Below are 20,339 nucleotides of genomic sequence, written 5' to 3'. Positions count from 1 at the left end.
AAGCAGGAGGCAGACAGAAAAGCTTCCCATGTTAAAGACAAATTTAGGAACCATTTTTGAGCCATCATCAGGGAGCAGCTTGGGGTGGACAAGACATATGGAGGATGTGAGGAGGGTAAATGTTTTTGACTACACAGCTGAAAAATGATTGTTTCTGAAAGGGGTGGGCTTGATAATACCAATCACTTTTTTCTGTGTCTGCAATGCAGGAGTTTCTCTGTGCTGATCTTGGCACTGACATTGAAATTGATGAGTGGCCTTTAGGTAAGTCACTTAATCAATGTGTTTGCAAAATGAGGATAATAACATTTATTTGCCTGCCTGAAATGGATGTAGTAAGGACAAACTGGTTAGTGCTGCGAAATGCTATTTATTAGTAATTGCAAGTACTATTATGCTGCGGACTTAAATTCCTTCTTGACTGGTAACTGAAATAGCTGAAGAACCAAATAAAAGTCTGAAATGTAAAGGTTTCAGCTAAGGTGGAGCTGGTTAACCTGCTTCCTTTTCATGAAGCTAATTAGGCTTTAACTGAAGCAATATACATCAAAAATGTTTCAAGCATGTACCTGCTCTTATTCAGAAATAGAATGAGAGGAAATATTGTGGGATTCATATTTGAGTCACTGGGTAATGTGCCATTGATAATGGGTCAAGGGAGAAACCCGGTGTAACACAGAAAAATACATGTTCAAGCCTCTGTTCTGGGATGCAGGTGCACTCAGGTGTCCTGAGAGCAGGATGAGCAGCGTAGATAAGACAGAATTAGATGCATCATTACCATTTTCAACCCAATTAACATCCCTGCTCTTCAGGATTAAATAAGGTCTGTAACTTGCCTTTTGGTATGGCAAGCTAAAAAAAAAAAATGAAGTCCTAAGGGGAGAAGAATGAATAATGCTGTGGAGCAGTATGAAGTAGATTAGGAAATGAATTACAGTAAACTGTCTTATCTGTGAGCTGGGCTTTGAGAACTCTTCTGAGGCCTCAGACTGCCCCCTTTCTCCCACAGATGTTTCTTTGAGAAGAGAGGAACATAAGATGGCTGCCTGGGGTGGCTAAAGAACCAGGTCCTGAAAAAAAAAATTTCTTTTTGCCATCTGTAATGCTACTAAGAATCATCCTGTTACAAACAATCATGTTTAGTTAATGAAGTAGTTAAAATAAACCTAGGCTGAGGCTTCTGTAACAACTAATAAAAGAGTCATAATTTGATCCTTCCTTATGTTTAGTGAAAGCTAACCAGCAGGGTAAGTACCTCTGACTTGACTAGAACTCAGGGGAATAACTGCTTCAGGAATGTTATACATATCTCACTTCAGCTACTTAGTATTTTCACGGTGAATTTGTTTGAAATTTATCAAGGAAGCAGGAACTCAGACTGCGATTGGCAGTACTTCCAAGAACACATAACAAGAGTTATGAAAAAAGAAGTGGTGGAATTGTTAACAGGGGAATGACTTACTTTGCCTTTCTCCAGTTTACAGCCTTGCTTTCCAATTTTAAGTTTTGCAATCCAAACTCAGGGCAAACCCAGCCAGGTGGCTGCATCTCCAGAGCAGCAGTGAAAAACGCAGTGGTTGCCGAGCGGGGCACCCGTGGCTCTTGGCAGTACTGCTTGGCATACTGTTGGCAGGATGGCTTCCTGCATGTATTGGAGAGGATAAACTTTCCACCAAGCTACAGAAGGAGAAACATTTTGCTTCCTTCTGTAAAACAGTTCTTGGAGAGATCGCAAGTCCCTGCACAGTGGTGTGGTACCCAGAGAGAACTGTCACACAGAGGCAAATGATCCTGTGTTAATAAGGCTAGAACAGAGAGGTGCCTCTTTGGGGCTCATCAAAACCTGCTAGCTGTAGGACACTCAAAGTAGGAAGAATCAGATGTACTGAAAGCCAGACATTAAAGGGATACATTTAGAAGGAGATTTATATTCAGAAATAAAGAATATGGGATGCCGTAGGCTCCTCAGGTTCAAAGGAGGGTGTCTCGGAGGAGTTCTGCTACAGTAAGATGTGGGCAGAGCCCTGTCACTCAGAAAGACTGCAATGAAGAGATTAGGCAGAGGCAAGGTCCAGCAACTGCTCTGATCCCACGGGAGACAGTGCTACTGGATATAAAGGCATTGCTGTCTGCCACTCAGTGAATGCTAAGAAAAATTTCTGGGAATATTTCGTCAAACTGGTAGAAGAACATGCTCAGTAATTTAATGTTCCTTTTGGGTTTTGATAATCATAGCCTTACAGGAAAATCACTCAAAATGACATTTGAATAGCTATGTCAAAATATCTAGCAGTGGCAGTGTGCTAAGTATCCACAGGTAAAGGGAATATCATGCAAGTTCAGTTGAAACAAGACGGAGGCACTCAATTTTCCAGCTATGAATTCTAGTCCCAGATTATCATGGTTCCTATGTTCAATTCAAATTCTCTCCCAAAAGAAATAGGTGCTGACTTGTTTAGAACAGGAATGTATATTTAAAAGTAAAATCTTCCTTCATTTCCCATGTTTTTACTTCATTAGACCTCGTTTTAACCATGAAGAAACCCAGTTTTTGTTGATACAGCAGCAAGGTATGTCATTCTGCCAGCAAAGACACAGTTTCAATAAGTGCTATGGTAATTAATATGTACATGAAAAAGGAGACATTCCATCCACCTTTAATGTGCTATTCTTAGCACCAGAAGTACTTCCAAGCCCGTGATAGGAGAGGCAGATTTAACCTTACCCTGTCAAACTTAAGAGACAGATCAGAAGTGCTACAAGAGGGGGAATTCCAAGTCATCTCAATTATGTGGTACCACATGAAATAATTATATTTAGTTACCCTTCAAAATGATATGTTCTTGAGGGGTAACTTTTATGTACTGCTCCTCTAAGCATGGCTAAACTCTGAGTGTGCTGCTTTTGATTTTTAAATAGCTCACACAGCTATAACCCCTGTGTGTTATCTCTAATGATGAATGACAGTATTATATTCACAAGCAGATATCACATTCTTGAAAGATTTTTTTTTCCCTTAACTATCCTGGTTTACAATATAAGACAAAAGAAATTAAAGGCTTTGTTGAATCTTCTCTAAAACAGCGGAAAGTTATCAGAGATTTTATATTTTTTGCTAACAGAGATAATACACAATGCAAAAGACATTTTTTAAAAGAATTAAAAGAATAAAACTAATCAAACCTCTTTCAGTTAATATGCAAAGCACTGTTTAAAATATATTAACCTTAAAGGCGTAATGTAACTGATTTAAACTCAGAGAAAGAATTGTTTTCATGGTTCTGAGTATTGAATAGGTTGTAAAATTAATTTAATTTAGTACAGAAACACAACAGAACCCACCTCAGATCCTCAGTATTGAAAAAGGTCTTGATGTTTATGAAAAATTGAACCCTGATATAAAAATGAAATCATGTGAACAAGCAGGACAGACACCAAAAGCTGAAATATTTCAGTTTATTCTAAAAATGAAAAAACAGGGCAAGACATTTGACTGTTTTAAGTTAAATTTGCAAAACATTTTTAGATTTAAGAAAAACAGGGACAAGAGGTGATAGTCTGCTTTTTTTTTTTTATTTTTCATTATTAGGAATATCTATACTTCATGGAATAGAAAGGAAATTAAAAAACCAGGAAACATGGCATCTATTTTTCTGTTGCTGGCAGTTGGTTCTTTTTTTTTACACTTATGAATAACCAAGCCTTCCTTCTGCAGAAAAGGAATGGCTCCTTGCGCAACTCCTTGCAAAACCAGGGTAATATTTTGATGACACTTGCATCTCATATTTCACAGTGCTGTTCCTTCATCAACATGCAATGACATCATGGAGAAACCATCATGCCTATCTCATCCATCGATATGCTGTTCAATTTTCTTCCACGTAACTTTGAATTTCTTAGGGATGTCAATGTCATATGACTTACTGTAAAAACAAAGGGGAAATAAATCAACATTAAATCCAAGAAGAACTAGACAAGAGAGAGGGAGAAGATAAACATGCTAGCACATAAATCAAGAAAACAGACCTAAAGCAAAAAGTATTACTTTGGGATATTACAAATTTAATAAAGGCAGTATTTATAAAAAGAGAGCTAGCATAAAAATTCCTAAAACACTAAAAGAATTCTACTGAAGAAGTCAGCTGAAAAGCTTTATTTTGAGCAATATAATACAACTCAGATACAGAGCTCTTCACAAGACTTCATGTAAATCTTATTCAGAGCTGCAAGTAACCCAGCAACTTGAACATAAACCTGAAAAAAATCCTAGTATTAATCACTAGTAGTAGTGCTAGAATGACTTCATCCTACCAGAGTACATCTTTTTGACAAGCACAGAGGCAAGACTGGAAACAAGTCCATCCATTCAAAAATCCAAAGAATGTGTATGATATTTTATAGTGCTAAGAAAATAATAAGACATAAACAGTTGATCTTGCTTTTTACTCACTTTTAGGGTGTCTAATACATGTCCTCATTCATCAGCCCTTTTAAATATTAGGTATTTCAGATGATTTAAGTCAGATTGATAATGACAGTGAGTGTCTTTTAATGCTATGACTGGAATAACAATTTGATTGTACAGGAGGTTATGTTCCTTGAGACTCATTGGTTCCTTAATGACAGCAAAGTAGTCACAGTTCACAGAAATTACATGTATGTACAAAAATCAATCCAGTGAAGATGTGAGACTCTTTTGAAATGACAATTAAAAGAAAAGGAAATAGAACACAGATGTAAGAAGATAAATATTTGGCACTGTGTAACATAAATGACACAAAGAAAATTTTGGTGGATACAGCTAAATTATGTGTTTTTCACTTAGAGACTCAAGTAATTTAAAGTAAGAGAAGCTAAAACATCCTATGCAAGATGACACAGTTAATACTTGCCCTTAAGAACTGCAGAGGAAGGTTTTATGTTCAGAGCACGATGGTCCAGATTTAGAGAATGACTCAGCTCCCTTTGTAAGTGCTCCTTGTAAGTGCATGTGTTGGAGCAGATGACAACACAGGAGCTGCTGAGGAGACAGCTGAAGGAGGTCAAGAAGCAACAGATAATTCATAAATTTTAGGAGTAATTTGGTATTTTAACTGTGTGCAGCTGAAACAGCAAAGGAGGAAATAGAACAAATAATTCTAACAGTGTAGACAATTATGAATGAAGAAACCTCTTTATTTGCACAAGTTAATTCCTTAACCATAGACAATAAAAGAACCAGATAATGACAACCAGAAAAGTGTCAGGAGAGGATCAGTGTGGTTTATGACACTAAGCTTTATTAAGGGTAAAACATGGAAGACTTTTGAAAGTATTCCTACTATATATGGTACTATTCTTACTAGAGAGTACTATTATGGCTACTACTTCACTACTATAAACCTGACTGACCAAAGGCAGTGAACAGTATCACTGATTAAAAAAAAAAGTTTAATTTATAGAAGGCTGGTATTAAAGCAAAAATATATATCTATAACAGAATATAAATATAATAATGTATATAAACTCATATTATATTGTATATAATATATAACAATATATTATGATATATCTGTAATAAGATATATAACAACCTATAATAATAGAAACCTGTAATGATAATTTTGCCTGGAACACTGTGTTATGAGTTTCTGTGATAACACAAAGTAAATGGCAGGTGGGTTCCAGAGACTCCAGATAACTACAGCTCCATGTGTTCTCATTTATCCCACCATAATTATTCATATTTCAAATTCTTTGAGAAAAAATAGGTGCCTTAAAAGAAGACATAAAAATATTTGTAATTTTTTACCAAGACATAGCATTTTGAATGCTTAAGTATTTCTACAGTGTACTTATCAACAGTTGGCTAATGTAAAACTAGTGCACAATGAGCTGATTTGCTCATGGCCCCAAAAGCCACAGATATAAGGTTTTTCATAAGATCTGTTGGGATTTAAACATAAATTTGGTAAATACTACAAAAGCAAAATAAATTGGAGGATGTTTGGCTTAAGGTTTTTATATTCTGTATTAACAAACTACTGAATTGCTGACAGGCTGTAAAACAGGCCTTTGAACAGTATAAGCATTCATGATGTCTTCCATTTATAGATGCTTTTCTTGAGAAGCTCAATGACATATGTGAACTTAACAATGCAGTGACCTCCAGTTTTATACAGCTCTGCTGACTGTGCACTTCAGCAAAACTACTGTGATTTTGAAAAATCAGCCTGTCTCTAACCTGTCTCCTGGATTCTCCACTATGGAATTACAGTTTTATATTGCTTAAACTACTGATTTTAGTAAAGTAAATGGCTGAGTGATAGAGGAATAAAATTGCAGAGGATGGTAGAAATCTGAGAGCCAAGGAGTAAATATACTGTGCAATATTCAAACTGGCTGGGAATAGGTAAGAGGGAAGAAGATGTTGTAAAGTTTAAAAATAAAAGCTTACCCAAACTTAAAAACTTACCCAAAGCTGAGGAATTAGAATCCCCCAAGGTAAACATCACTGTTTTTCTTGTGAAGGCCTCGGGGCTGATGACTTATAAAGCAAGTCCTACCTCTTGTCTGCATCAGGAAAACTGCCAAGCTCAGGACTTAGAGGCACACTGGAAAGGTGACCAGAACATCAGAGAAGTGAGGCTTTTCTGCATTAATCATAAAAATTATACTGTTAGAATATTTACTGGGCTAACAGTAAATTCTTATCAGTGTGTATATGGTGCAGCAAAGAAGATTTTCAGTGTAACAAACCAGTGGACAACATGGTCAAACCTGTCTATGAATCTTTCTTGTTGGGTTGCTGAACAGCCAACTCTCTGAAAAAACTTTAGTAGGAGGAAGTCTACAGTCATCATAGAAGACTGGAAATGAATGCAGCAGGCGTGCAGTCCTGTTTTCTGGCCATTATCTCATTTACTATAAAATCAAAAAATATTGGGCAAAACAGGTTATTCAGGATCACTAACAATCCAAAGAAAACAGAGAAACAGTAGTTACATCGATTTATGATCTGGCTGTGACTCACTCCAGCCAAACCTTGCTGTGGTAAGTGGCAGGTTTTGTTAGGGACAGGGAAACTTTGTTGAAAATCTGAGAGAAAGAGGAGAAACCAGATGGCAGTCAGAGCAAGCTGATGACAGGTGGATACTGAATGGAAGTACCAAGTCTGCTTATACTTGCTTTAAAAACCTCTGGTCATAGTCCTGTGTGACCAGAGATCTCTGTCCCTGTCCCTTTCTCATGACCCAGCTGAGTACAGACTGTTTTTATTATGGCTTTACTTGTAAAGGACAAAATAAGGTATACTGATATAGGAATCAAGGAAGGAGAAAAACAAATCCAACCTCTTACTACACATATCTACTCTGCTCCTAGAAATACCTGTCTTCCTCTCCTTTTGCAGAAGAAATGGCTGGGCTGAGGGAATGGCTCATTCACCAGGGATAAGCTTGGAGATACAGATTGCTGCAAACCAGCTGTTCCTGCGGTAGCAGCTGCCTGCCCTGAGTTTATGTGTAACACTGTACGAGCTTGAAAAAGAGGCACAGAATTTGAAAGATTGTATCATCTTTCAAATGGGGGGATGGATCACAAGCCAAAAGAAAGCAGAGATTATATTAGGACCAGAAAAAGCTGTCAGTCTCTGTTCGAAGTTTTTGTGGCAAGCGACAGGAAAGCCTTGAATTATGACCAGGGTGTATTTTAAAACTGTAGTGGATGTCCTGGACACAGAAATGTGTTTAGTTTCAGGGTCTATGAGCTGGTAACCCATATGAGGGAAGAAGTGATCTAGTGGACAGTAAATAATAGCAAGCAAGAAAAACAAACAAAAAGTCCATCAGAGTGCATGACTCAGATGCTATAAAACCTGCTCTTTTTTTGTCAGCATTCACTCTCATATATTCTTCTCTGGTAAAAGTGACAAAAGGGGGATGACAAAGTGAAAAAAGGCACAAAAGTAGTCCATGCACATATAAAATGGTAGGAAATAGTGCAGTAAAGAAATAGTCAGACCTAGAACAAACACACATGGAAACAACACAAGAAAAGTCGGGAAGTGACCCTGGAACTAGCAGATCACTAACTGAAGACTGACATAAAGAAAAAGGCAGCTAATTGCTAATGCCCCACCTTTGCAGACACCGAGGTGAACCTCCCCACTTGGGGATGGCTCGCCTTCCTGGTGGAACTACAGGACAAGCGGAAAATGAAGAGCCAGGATGTGGCCTGAGAAGATAACATAATGTAGAAAGAAACAAAGAAACTGCATATTCAAGCAGGAGAAATCAGAACTGCTGTGAGCAGGGTGAATGCTGATGTGTGATGATGTCCTGCTGCAGGGGCTGATGGTACAAGCATGAGGAAATCTGCACCGAGTGGCTGCTTAAGCTAAAATGAGATTGGGCACCAATAGGAACCGTGTTTTGAGTAGGATTGTGTAATGGAATACAACATCCAGAGAGAGAATTTTGAGAGAGAAACAGAAGGCTCAGAGACATCTGAAAGGCAGGGTGTTTGAAACTGAGGAAAACTGACAGAGAGCCATCAGCACTTAAACTATTCTAATGGAACTGGGACTGCATTGACTTGAAAAAACAAAATTTACACATACAATACATGATTGCAACTAATATATTACCAGTGAAGGTTGCTATTTGAATTAAAATATAAATTTTAGCTGTTTGTTTAAAAAAAACCCTGTTATCTAAAAAAAAATATCTAATAATACAAAGTAAATTTTCGTACTAAGTAGTAATGAAGTAATTGTTTTATTAGCATGTACTTCAACATAAAATATTCAGGAAACAGAAATGCAGTTAATAATCCTGTATATACTCAGAAACTCATACTGAAGGAGGTGCTGGGTGCCTGGGTAACTAAGGTAACTATTAATTATATTTGTTTTATTTCCCACAGATAAAACAGTTTAAGCAATCCCTTCCAAAAGTACTCATACTGGAAGCTGCGTATCGCTTAGTTTTCTTCACTGCATAATTTTGTTCAGCTGCATACATATAGAAAAAGTGAAAGGCATACCACTTTTCTTTTAATGCCATGGCTGATTTTAAAAACGAGCATGATATAAACCTTTCTAATAACAGAAAAAGGATCCAACCTAAAGGATTTATCTCTAAGTGAGAAATAAACCTATGTGAAGACAGATTAGTTCTTCCTAATCTGTGAATATTGATGTTGCCCAAAAAATGTCTGTGTATATATCTGTCTTGGATGAAGATTTCTATGTTTGGAGGAATTTAGAGTTTTGAGTGTTCTAAGAAGAAAAGGCGAATTACCAAGGCATACAAAATTTCCTATAGAAAATTGTATTGCATACAATACAATCACCTATGGCAACGGATTGCACACCTGCAAGTGTAGCTCTGTATCACTGGGATTGTGAAGGCTGCGCCTTCAGTTATTGTACTGGGGATATTCTAAGACAAAAAAATACATAATTATGTTCTCAGAACCTTTTGTGTGCTAAAGCATTTTCTGTATAACAAGTATGCATTGCATATATGTATATATAAATGCATTATTAATGAGGGTGTTGGGTTTTGTTTTCTTTTTTTCCCCAAATTTATCCAATATTTTGAAAAATGAAAATTCATTGGACTAACAACAAGTTCTTAGTTCCATATTTTGTGTTTTCTTCTAATTACAGCAAAATTTTGAGTGTAGCACTAAGGATCTGGTCCCTGCCCCATTCTTCTGTTCATTCAACACACTGTTGGTTGTGCCTGAGAATCAGTTTGGTCAAATGCCACTAAAAAGTAAACCAGAATTAATACTGACAAGATCTAAAAGACTGTCTGTGGAAAGCATTTTGGACTTCCAAAAGTTCTGCATTTCACACACAGTTTGCACCAGATCCATCTGCTTTTCCTGCAGTGAACTCCAGATAGACTTGAATTCATGAATACAAGTGAGGTACTATTCTGCTTTTGAAAACTAAAATAGTTCTATACATACTAATGAATTTGTATTGACAGAGCTGTCAGAGCATTAGTAGTATGCATCTCCTTCTTTCTTCTCACCTCACTTGACCTCCCAAAGGATTACAAGTGTTACCCTCTGAATGATTATCTGGCAACCTCACTTTCTTTTCTGAGTAAAAGGCCAGGCAGCCTAAATGTCTGTAGTGTTTCAGGGAGGGAAGTGGGACTGTGCAACCAAGAAACACCCAAAGTAAGATCATTCCTCGGGGTTTTAGGAAAGACCTGACAAAGCAAAAGTCAAGCAGCAGCAAGAAAGCAAAATTGCTGCTGATGCTGTAGGGTTTCATTCTCAGTTCTAAGAGTACTGGCTATAAGGAATACAATATTTGACAAGTGTTAATAAGTTGCTTGTTTAATATTAATATATTTTTACAGGAACTGTTGTAATAATAGGAAGAATGTTTCTCTGGGGCAACTATCCCAGAGAGCTCAAGCTACTTATTTTCTAAGTGTTAAATATAAACACACATTGGTAAAACAGAGGTGGCAGCTATGAAGAATTGTGGCATTGCATTAAGGAGAGAGTCCAGAATGTTTTATGCTCTTCCTGCAATGCACAGACACATATGCAAACACCAGGAAATTGCAGTAAGTTGTAGAAAGTTGTTACTATTGGTAGTAATTACTTTTGAGAAATATAGAAGGCATACAACTGACAGAGTATCTACAACATCCAAAAACATTACAAAATTCCTGAAGGTTTTATTTGTGTTTTGCATTTGTGAACTGTTTCACAAATTCTTACTTGATTTTTTAGTAAGACTCATAGACATTTTCACAACAAATATTGTTCTACATCCGTGGATGTTTTAAAATTGGTATCGCACTTTGAAGTGTCTTGATTAATGCATAAATAACTTTGAAAGGTATTTACATTTTTTTATGTTCTGTTATAGAAGGTAAGGACACCAAAGCATAATCACACTGCAATATTGTGAAAGCAGTCATTATTTAGGACTTTCAGTTTGTTGGAATGTGTTTTTACTTTGCTCTGAATGGTAAGTGAAAATGGCTTTCCCATCAATAGTGCTTACTGGAATCTTACAACTCCGAAACTGGATTTTTAGTGTTTCAGATGGTGCATTTGGTTTGATCTTTGAAGATGTGTTGTTGCTCCCATATCAGGGCAAAGGTGATACCATAAAATATAGTATCAATACTGTACATTTCTTATAAACCCCAAACTTAAAAAAAAGCTCTAAACTAAAAGATATATAGCAACAGATACTTGGAATGTTTGCTGCAATTTTGAAGGATACATGCTTTGTTCTTCATATGCAATCTAACACTTGAATCCTTGCTGTACTACAGTTTTAATTATGGAACAGTGACGTGATGTTTGGCAGCAACTGTGCAACACTGGCCATTTCCTTTCTCCTATGTGTCTCACCTTGGCAAATCCAAAGATAGGGATAAGTGTCATGGGATCACAGAATAGCTTGTGTTGAAAGAGACCTTTAAAGGTCACTTACTACAATCACCCTGCAATGAGCTACAGCTCCATGCCCAGTGTCTAACCTCTCTCCTCTCTGGGAAAACTACCAAGATAAATTATTATTTAATTAATTATTAATTAATTAATTACCAGATAATGATTTTTAAAAGGGGGCATTTGCTTTGTGTGTGGATGACAACTGTGCAGCTAATTTCCTATGGATCCTTGAACAAGTAACATGGGGAAGTTTGGCCAGCCAAATAAGCTATTTTTCCTTCAAACTTTCAACTCTACTTTGGATTAGGTACTGAATGTGAAAAGAACAGTCCAAAAGTGCGAAGTTGCAATGGGTGCCTTAACATGCTCAGATGTCTGAAATATCAATAAAGGATAGGGGACCCTTCAAGAATCCATTTTTCTGGAATACTGAAGTGCAAATACTTTTGAACAGCTGTCTGTCTACAGCAACAGCTTTTCTTGATAGTTTGCATTATGAGATCCAGTATAGGCACAAGTCACAGGTTGTCAGCTCTTGCTCATGGGCCGCCTCTCATCTTTAAGTCATGGGCAGGTGCAATGGCAATAAAAATACATCTCCCTACATGCAAGCAAGCACAGTGGGACAATACCATACCTAGCTGTAAAAAGACTTCAGGAAAAGGAGTTGGGAGAAGTTTTGCCCAGACTAAAATGATAGCAAGTCTTCAAGTATTGAACTGAACCATATAAAGGATGTGCCTTGTGACTTGTGACTTTGAGAGATCAGCAACTCTTAAATGTTACCAGCACAGAGTTAAAAAAATATCCTGCTGCCTTTGGTACCTGCTCTCTCTTCTCAGACAGGTTAAACTGTGGGATTGGGCAGTCTCTGTATTAGCTGCAGAGCAGAAGCCTGCACCCCAAAGACAACTCAGACAGGCCTGCTCTAAGCCACTTGGTTTAGAAGAACCTGGAGCTCAGGAATTTGCTCTGTAAGAGCCAGTCAAGGCCAGAGACCTCACAGATCCATTCTGGCTGAAATATGAAAAAAAACTATTGATGAGGGAGAATCTCAACCAGTGCCTTAATGAAGAAAAAGGTTGTTTCATAACTTTGTTCCTACAGTTTATCATCTCTGTCATTGTTTGCAAAGTAAGTGCAATATATTAGTGAATCAAAATGGAGGTGCTCCATGACAGGAGTAGCCTTTTTTCTCTTCAAAATTTAGGTTTGTTTGAATTTTGCATATTAGAAAAAATCTAAACAGAATTTATAAATTTAACTATACATTTACTGCTCAGCACTACTCTGCAAAATTTTAAAGTATACATAACTTAAGCATGAACATCCTTTGAAAAACTACTTTGGAATAATTTATATACTCCAGCCTCACTGGTAACTGGGTGCCAGACACATGCCTTAGACACCACTCTTATATGATCCACTGCTGTCCCCATAAAAGAGCAGTTATTCCCAACAGTCCTACTCTTTCTGTTTCTACTGGCAGCAGCTGGCAGCTTTGTTTCCATCCCTGACAAATGCACAAAGACACATTCAGCTGTTGGGACAATATTCATTGTCTGAACTGCCGGTTTTGCCTCCAGGTAGAGAATTAAATGGCAGTGTCCTGAGAGCTGACCTCGGCTCGTGGTAGGAACACCAGGATCATGGTGTAATCAATGATTAAAATAACATGTGCTTAAGTATCTTGGAATTACTTGTGACAAAGCAGGTATATAAAATCATGCCCAAGTTGTAAAATGAAAGCAGTAGATACAAACAGTATGCTTATTCATATCCTGGTTCACAGAGTGTTAAATATATCACTGGGGCTTTGTCTGTTATAAGGACAGCAGCTATCTGCAGAATTTAACTTCCTGAAGTTCAAGGTTGCTTGTATATGAGGCTGGATGCTGTGTCATTTCTATTTAAAATGAATGTTACAAACCTCTCCAGGGAGGTGCAAGTCACAGCTACATTACTACACAAATTGCTAATGCTCATTTATAGAGGTCTTTCTTGTGTTTATGCTGAAAAGCTAATAATAATGCTGTGAACTTGCTTGGGCTTCCTGACAATGAAAAAAAACCAAAGAAACTGCTAAAACTGAAGCTCCTGTTTCCAATGGACATGCATTCAGAGGCTGCAGGAATTGCTCTCCCGCCTCCATTTCAAAAAGCAGGTGCCCTCTCCAGTACCGAACACCTGGAATCCCCAAAGCAGCAGCACATGTAACTTGCAACTATTGCAAAAAAACCCCAATTTCCTGGCTCTTGATAATAAGCTGGAAATTCTCTTCTCCTTTTAGTTGACCAAGCTAGTTAAGTGTGAGAGTGAGGGTGACCCATTTGCAGAAGAACATGATACGATGCACACAGTATGAGGAAAGAAGCAAAAAGAAGATGGTAGGAATTGTTCAACATTGATTTGGCGCAGGCACTGAAAGCACTGCCACACAGAAAGTTTTGAGAAGCCCAGGTAATTTTAAAATAAATTTTCAGTCTCCAGTGACTGAAGAAATTGTGGCCACTGTGAAAGAAAGAAATCTTGATCTATCACAGCAGGATATGACAAGTAGTTCTGCTACAGCATAGATGCTGCTTCTTTCAATAACCAAACCAAAACTCCTTGGGCATTCTGTTAGGGTAACTGGTCTTGCAAACAGTGTGACTGTTGCCCTATAGTTTGAGGACAGAATATTTGTTGCACCCCATAAGGAGAAAAAGAACAAAGGTACTTGGACTTTTGCCTGTGTAGTTAGAAACTGCTACAGGAAGGAAATACAGTGTAGTTAAGTGTACATGCACTGTTGATGAAACAAACAATTTCACTGTAGCCAGTTTTGGGAGAAGTAATAAATGAAGTGTTAGTGTTCATCACACACCGTGCTGTTAGTCTTCGGGCAGACAGGAAAGAGAAACAGCACTTACATTCAGAGGAAGCCGAGATAGGGGGGGATGAGTCTCAAACTGAGAACAATTTTGGAGATGGTTGTGGGAAAGAGTTAAGGTACCTAGGAGCTGAAAAGTTTATAAACTGTGGCTGAAAAGCATTCAAAAGAGGCCTCTAAATAAACTTTCTCACCACATATCAAAACAAAGCAAAATTGCTGGACCTTAAATAAAAGTGCTCAGTGCTGGCCTAGAGGCATGGTCAGGCTGGTGATTAGTTGCCTTGGATATTTGGTGGCCTATCCAAAAACGAGACATGTTGATATTAGGTCAAAAACTTCCACAGCAATCTACCTGTGGTAGTCAGCATTTCAAGCTGCACTAGGATCAGCTGAACTAATCTTACCGCGTTTGGAATGTGTGTCTGATAAAGCAACATTTTGCTGTACATAAACGGTGTTTATGAGAATTCACGGATGTCCCCAGAGTCTTGTTTTGCTGAGCTGTCTGTGAGCAGGCCAGCACCCTATCAGTCGAGAAATGTATTCCAGCACTCACGATGATGCCAAATCTGCTTTGGGGGGTGTTGATGTTGGCTGGGGAGTGCGGTGGGCTTTATGTGTGTGGGAACACAGAGTTCACCCGGCAGCTGACACACTGAAAAAGACATCAAAGAGCCACTAAGAAAACAAACTGAGGGACCGCCGAGCCACGGCAGGCAGACATCCCCCTCAGGCCGGGCGGGTCGGCTCCCGCAGAGGCCTTCTTTTTTTTGTCGCGAGTTTTTTTATTTCCTCTGCTGTCACCCCACGTCGTTCGGAGATCGGCGCTTCTCTCTCAGCGCCCGCGGCCGCTTCCCGCTCCGCAGTGAGCCGGGGCTGCCGCACCGAGCTCATCGCCGCGGGGAGGCCGGGCCGGGCACCCCGGGCACCCCTCCCGCCGCCGCGGAGCCCCAGCCCCGCCGCACCGCCGGCGGGGAGGGGCGGCGGAGGCGGCCCCGGCGGCGCCCCGGGCGGTGGGCGGGGAGAGGCAGGGGTGCCCGGCCGCCCGCCCGGCCCCCTCCCCGGCTGTATTTAGCGGCGGCGCGGATCGCGCGGACCCCGCGGCGGCACCATGGCCCCCGCCAGCACGGAGCCGCCGAGGCTGCAGCAGCTGCTGGAGCGGGACCCTTACCTGGCGCCCTTCCGGACCGACTTCCAGCGCAGGTACCGCCGCGGGGAGGGGAGCGCGCAGCGCCCGCCCGCCCGCCTCTGGGGGCGCCCGGGCGGGCGGTGTCCCCTCCCCCGCGCCGCTCTCCCCTCCCCTCGGCCGGGGCGGCTCCGCTTCCCTTCCGGCGGAGGCGCCGCCGCGGGCGGAGCCGCGGCCGGGGCTCGGCGAGGCCTCCCGGGCCGGGGCGCTGCAGGGAGGCCTCGCCCGCGGACCTCCCCGCCGGCCTGGTGGGGCCGGGCCGTCCCGCCCGGACCCGGCACCCCCCGGGCTCTGCGGCGCCTCGGGCGGCAGCGCTGCGCCCGCGGGCCCTGCGGGGGCGGCCGGGCCAGCCGGGCCGCTGGGGCACAGCCGGGGACAGCTTGCGAGAATCACGGAGTCACAGAAGGGTTGGGGTTGGAAGGGACTTTAAAGATCATCTGGTTCCAGCCGTCCTGCCGTGGGCAGGGACACCCTCCACTTGTTCGGGTTGCTTAGAGCTGCATCCAGCCTGGCTTTGAACGCGCTTAGGGATGGGACAACCACAACTTCACTGGCTACCCTGTTCCAGTGCCTCACCGCCCTTCCAATAAAGATTTTTTTTCCCAGTATCTGATCTAAACCTACTTCTATCATGAACCTGTTTCCCCTTGAGCCGTCACTACATGTAAATAGTCTAGCCCCATCTTTCCTGTAAGTTCCCTTCAGGTACTGTAAGCCTGCAATTAGGTCACCCCTAAGCCTTCTCTTTCACTGGCGGCACAATCCCAGTTCTCTCAGCCTTTCCTCATAGGAGAAATGCTTCATCAGCTTGGTGGCCTCCTCTGGACTCGTTCCAAAAGGTCAGTGCCCTTCCTGTGCTGGGGATCTCAGAGATGGATGCAGTCGGCACGTGAGGGTGATGCACTGAGCTAGTGTCGCTAACAAATGTGTTTAGCTGCAATAATCTGTCAATAAACTGCTCTTGAATCTCGTCTTTCTGGAGAATTTTCCTGCAGGCGCTTGTTTTGAGGTGTCCCTGAACCGCCAGCTCAGCTGTTTGGCAGACCTGCAACGCACGAAGTAGCAGAGTGTGCATTAGGTTGGTGCCAGGTTGCCGGTCTGAGCATCCCTTTTTTTGTGCCTCTCGCTGGGAACTGACACCAGCCCTCTGTCCAGGGCCTGGGTGGGAGCCTGCTAGTAGCAGCCTGGGCAAGAGGAGGCCTGCGTCCTGCAGAGCCAGGCTGCTGGGCTGGAAAAGCTGCTGAGACCTCACCCGCCGATTGAACACAGCCATTAGGAGCTTTGATGTTGCACATTTATGTTGTGTTTCACTAGTGGTCCTCTGGCAATCAAAGTAATTGTTGTACTGACCAATGCCCTGTGTCCCAGAAGTCTGGAAAAATGTATGTGAGGGATAAAGGGAATATAATTATTTTTATTTTTTTTTTCTGTTCCTATGTTCTATATGGCTTAACATTACCAAATGTCCTCTTAGGTTCTGGTATTGAATAGTGGTAAATCTAGATCTTGTAAAATAGGATTAAGGATTGAGTAAACTATTAGTCTGACTTGCAGAGCATTTTCTCAAACTAATCTCTTAATGACAGAACAACTGAGAGTTTTATACAGTGGTTCCTGACAAGCTTCTGGCCATGCAAGCAGTGCTGTAAAACACCTGATTTTCTCAGTGGGGAGCCAGGGTGTAGGAATTAACAAACAGGCAGATCTGTCTCTTAATAAAAGTAGTCATTGAAACATTTGGGCTTCCTGAATGTGCCTGCCAGTTATATTGTGGATAGTGTGTTTGTATTTCTGAGGCTAGTATGACTGTACTGAGTGCAGTGAGTTTGCAAAACTTCTGTGTATTTCTCAGGTTTGTATATCTGGAGCACAGAGCTTCAGGTGGTTCTATCTTGAGACTTTCTGGCTTCTGAGCCTCCAGCTGGTCACTTGCCTTAAAATTACTGTGGAAACATGTATCCTGTTAATTAATTTAAAAGAATAAAGGAAAACTTTTTTGGCAGTCTGTGATAAACTGGATGATTTATTCTAAATTCAAAGAAGCAGCACATCCTGTGGATGGTAGAGAGTGCCAGGGAGGGGAAGCTGTAAGCACAGGGAAATGCCTGTTAGTGTCTGCATGCAGTGCTCATTGCAGTTTCTATGAATTGTGATTCAGTCTGCATTTAATGGCTTTGGGTGTGTTTTATCAAGAGTGCCCAGGAGAAAGTAGTTTTGCAGCCTAATTGATGTTTGTGTGAAGAATCAGTTCTTTAGGGCCTTCAGTATATGGGATTTGCTTACTTTATTGTCCAATTCCTCTTCTGGGGGAGGTGGTGAACAGTCCTGCACAACTGTGTGCCCTGTGTCAGAAATCCTAAGCAGTCTGGAACTATGTGATCTTTGTTTCAGGCTGAAGGATTCTGAAGCATTTCAGTGATAGTTGGATGACCCATCACTGTGCTATAGGACTTGTTAAATAACTCAATGGATTTGATTTCCTACAGCATGTGTGTTATGCAGGAAAAGGCTATGATGAAGCTGCTGGGAATATGTGCTGTTAAGCAAAACTGTGTGTTGATTGTTTGTCAGCTGCTTGCCATGGCCTCATCATAGGTAGGACAGGAGGACTATATTAGCAAAGAATTTAGTTTTGTAGAGTAGGAAAACTGAGAAGTGATGCTACTCAACTGCTGAGCTAGTGACAATCTGCTCATTATGCCTTCTGTTACTGTTGACTGTCTTTCTCTAACTTTGCTCTGGATACCCCTGTCCAGTGACATTTTTTTCCTACTTGAATGGACAACAAAAGCACATGTGGTCTCTCATTTCAGAAGGTCAGGTTTTTCCTGATAAAGAGGATGGGAGCAGATTTGGTGCCTGGCACTCTGTAAAACTAGAAATATTTTACTTATGAAACTTTGGGAAAAAAGAAGTGAAAGAGACTTGATCAAATACAATGTACATGGGTGCATTTCCTGTAGTGGTCTGAATCTCTTCCTCGAGTTTGCGATGACATTGATCTTACTTAATATTAAACCAGATCATCATGGAGTGATGGAAATTTGATCATTTATAGTAATCACACTGTGTATTGCGTAAAAAAATAAAAATTTGGGCTTTTGACAGAGGATTAAGGATGCTTGGAAAAAAAAAAGCTTTTGAAACATTTGTTAGTGGAGATACTTATATTATGCTTAGTGCAGTAAGGTATGAAATAGTCCTCCCTTTATCTTGCTCAGTAAAAGTTTTTTTGTAGAAGTGACTGGGAATTAAAGGACTTGGGGCCTAGTCTTTGCAGTGACATCAGCAAATTGCTGAGTTGCCCTTTGGGCTTGAGTCTATCTGCTCTCTTATCTGTGGCACTGTATTAGCATGGCCAGGTGATTGTTAGTAGGGAACTTTTAGCTGTGTATCCATGACTGTCAGAGGCTGCACAGGTGACTTGGTTATTCTCACACTCAAAGACTGACCATTTCTGGTGTTGGATTGTTGGTGTTTGATTGGCTCAGGACCTTGTTGGGTTGGGCTGGGTCGCTGATGTATTTCCTCAGCCTCTCCAAGAAATTCCTCAAGAAATTGTGGAAATTTCTTTTTTAATACGTAACTTAACTTGATGCAACCTTGTTTCTTCTGCTCTGTTTCCCTTGGAGTGCAGCCTGGCTCATTCTTGTCTTTAGGTGCTCACAGCTACCTGCCCCTGTAGATAGCTCAAACCTGTCAGTGGATATGAGTAGCTCACACCTCCTCAAGTTAGCTTTTGCACTTCTGTTCTGAGGAAACCCATTTCTCAGGCCCTACCTGTGTGCCATAGGTAGTTGTCCCAGGGTGACTTTATGATGTTTGTGTCCTCAATCATCTGTTCTGTTTATGCTGGATATTAAGTTCTGCTTATTTAAGACTGGTTCTGAGAGTGAAGCAGGGAGAAAAGAAGCGCACAGTTTGTTTGCAGAAACTGCACTCCCTCCTCTGTATTCCTGCTCTGGACTGTGTTCTCTGCAGCATAGACAGACAGTGGGACAGACCTCTCCTTTGCTTTTTCGTTAGTTTTTTTTAAGCTAGCTGAGGCAGAGAAGTTCCCTGAACTGTGGCTTTTCTTTTTCTTGGAACTGATCTGCCTTGCTCTGGACTGAAAGCCCAGAAAAACATGGGGAGCTCACACCTGTGGCCCACCAGGGCCCAGAACGTGGCACTTCCCAGTGCAGAAGGGACTGATAGACTAAGAGACACCCCACGACAAGGACTTTCTGAATTTGCCATCTCTTCAGAACAACGAGAGGTTCCATTGTTTAATATTGTTAATTTTTTATTCTTGTGAATGCTTTGCTTGTTAAATAAATACTTTTCTCAAAGGAAATATCTTCTCCACCAGCTGGGGCAGAGCCGCTTGAATCCACTTTCTAGAGAGATCCCTTTGGAAGTTGCCTCCCAAATTTGCCCTAAACCAGTACAGTAGTAGATGGCAAACCAGGCAGAAAAAGCTGTCTTCTGGAGAGGTTCAAGTGTGTTCTTGCTCATTTATGCCTTGAGCAAGTGCATGCCTCTCTTACTGTGGTCCACAGCTGCCTCTCCTGCCCTGTGCTGTGCTCCTTGACCCGCAGGACGGTGTCCAGGTCTGCACAGCAGCATAGCTGATACTGAGGTCTTTGTGCATTCTTTTGTTTTAATTTTCTCTCTCGAAGGGAGTAGTTTGCTGAGGGACAGACAGGCTTTAGTCACATCAGACTGGATTCTGCAGTGTAATATGATTATCCTGATTCACCTTGAGAATTGCCAGACCCATGATGAAATGAATTGTGATGTTGCCTCAAGTTCTGAAAATTTTCCTCTTGCTTTCAAGGACTGTCTCCTTTAACCTCTTGCAAAGTTTATCTTTGT

At 41.0% G+C, this 20,339-nt stretch overlaps 1 protein-coding gene and 1 long non-coding RNA gene across 4 annotated transcripts in view; one reads left to right on the top strand and one right to left on the bottom strand.

Moving 5' to 3' along the window:
- Positions 1-3,965: 3,965 nt before the first annotated feature.
- Positions 3,966-15,586, bottom strand: LOC106628246 (uncharacterized). Of its 3 annotated transcripts, XR_015772054.1 has the most exons (5): positions 15,468-15,539; positions 14,701-14,951; positions 14,334-14,423; positions 6,458-6,596; positions 3,966-5,035 (listed from the first exon to the last, which is right to left on the bottom strand). It is a non-coding gene; the product is annotated as an uncharacterized LOC106628246 (long non-coding RNA). The 3 variants fall into 3 exon arrangements; XR_001331533.2 differs by lacking the exon at positions 14,701-14,951 and having other exon boundaries at positions 15,468-15,586; XR_015772055.1 differs by lacking the exons at positions 14,334-14,423; positions 14,701-14,951 and having other exon boundaries at positions 15,468-15,574.
- GBE1 (1,4-alpha-glucan branching enzyme 1) overlaps positions 15,373-20,339 on the top strand; it is a 137,626-nt gene continuing 132,659 nt past the window's right edge. The window contains exon 1 of the mRNA XM_014253563.2: positions 15,373-15,499. Within this exon, the coding sequence (XP_014109038.2) occupies positions 15,408-15,499 (92 nt within the window). The 5' untranslated portion in view covers positions 15,373-15,407. The remainder of the gene's footprint in view (positions 15,500-20,339) is intronic.

The sequence above is a fragment of the Pseudopodoces humilis genome, chromosome 2 (assembly GCF_049639895.1).
Source record: "Pseudopodoces humilis isolate 2021_Gansu_Grassland_sample_001 chromosome 2, ASM4963989v1, whole genome shotgun sequence".
Classification (NCBI taxonomy): Eukaryota; Metazoa; Chordata; class Aves; order Passeriformes; family Paridae; genus Pseudopodoces; species Pseudopodoces humilis.
Note: the sequence above shows the minus strand (reverse complement) of the source record. Positions and strands in the feature narration are given on the sequence as shown.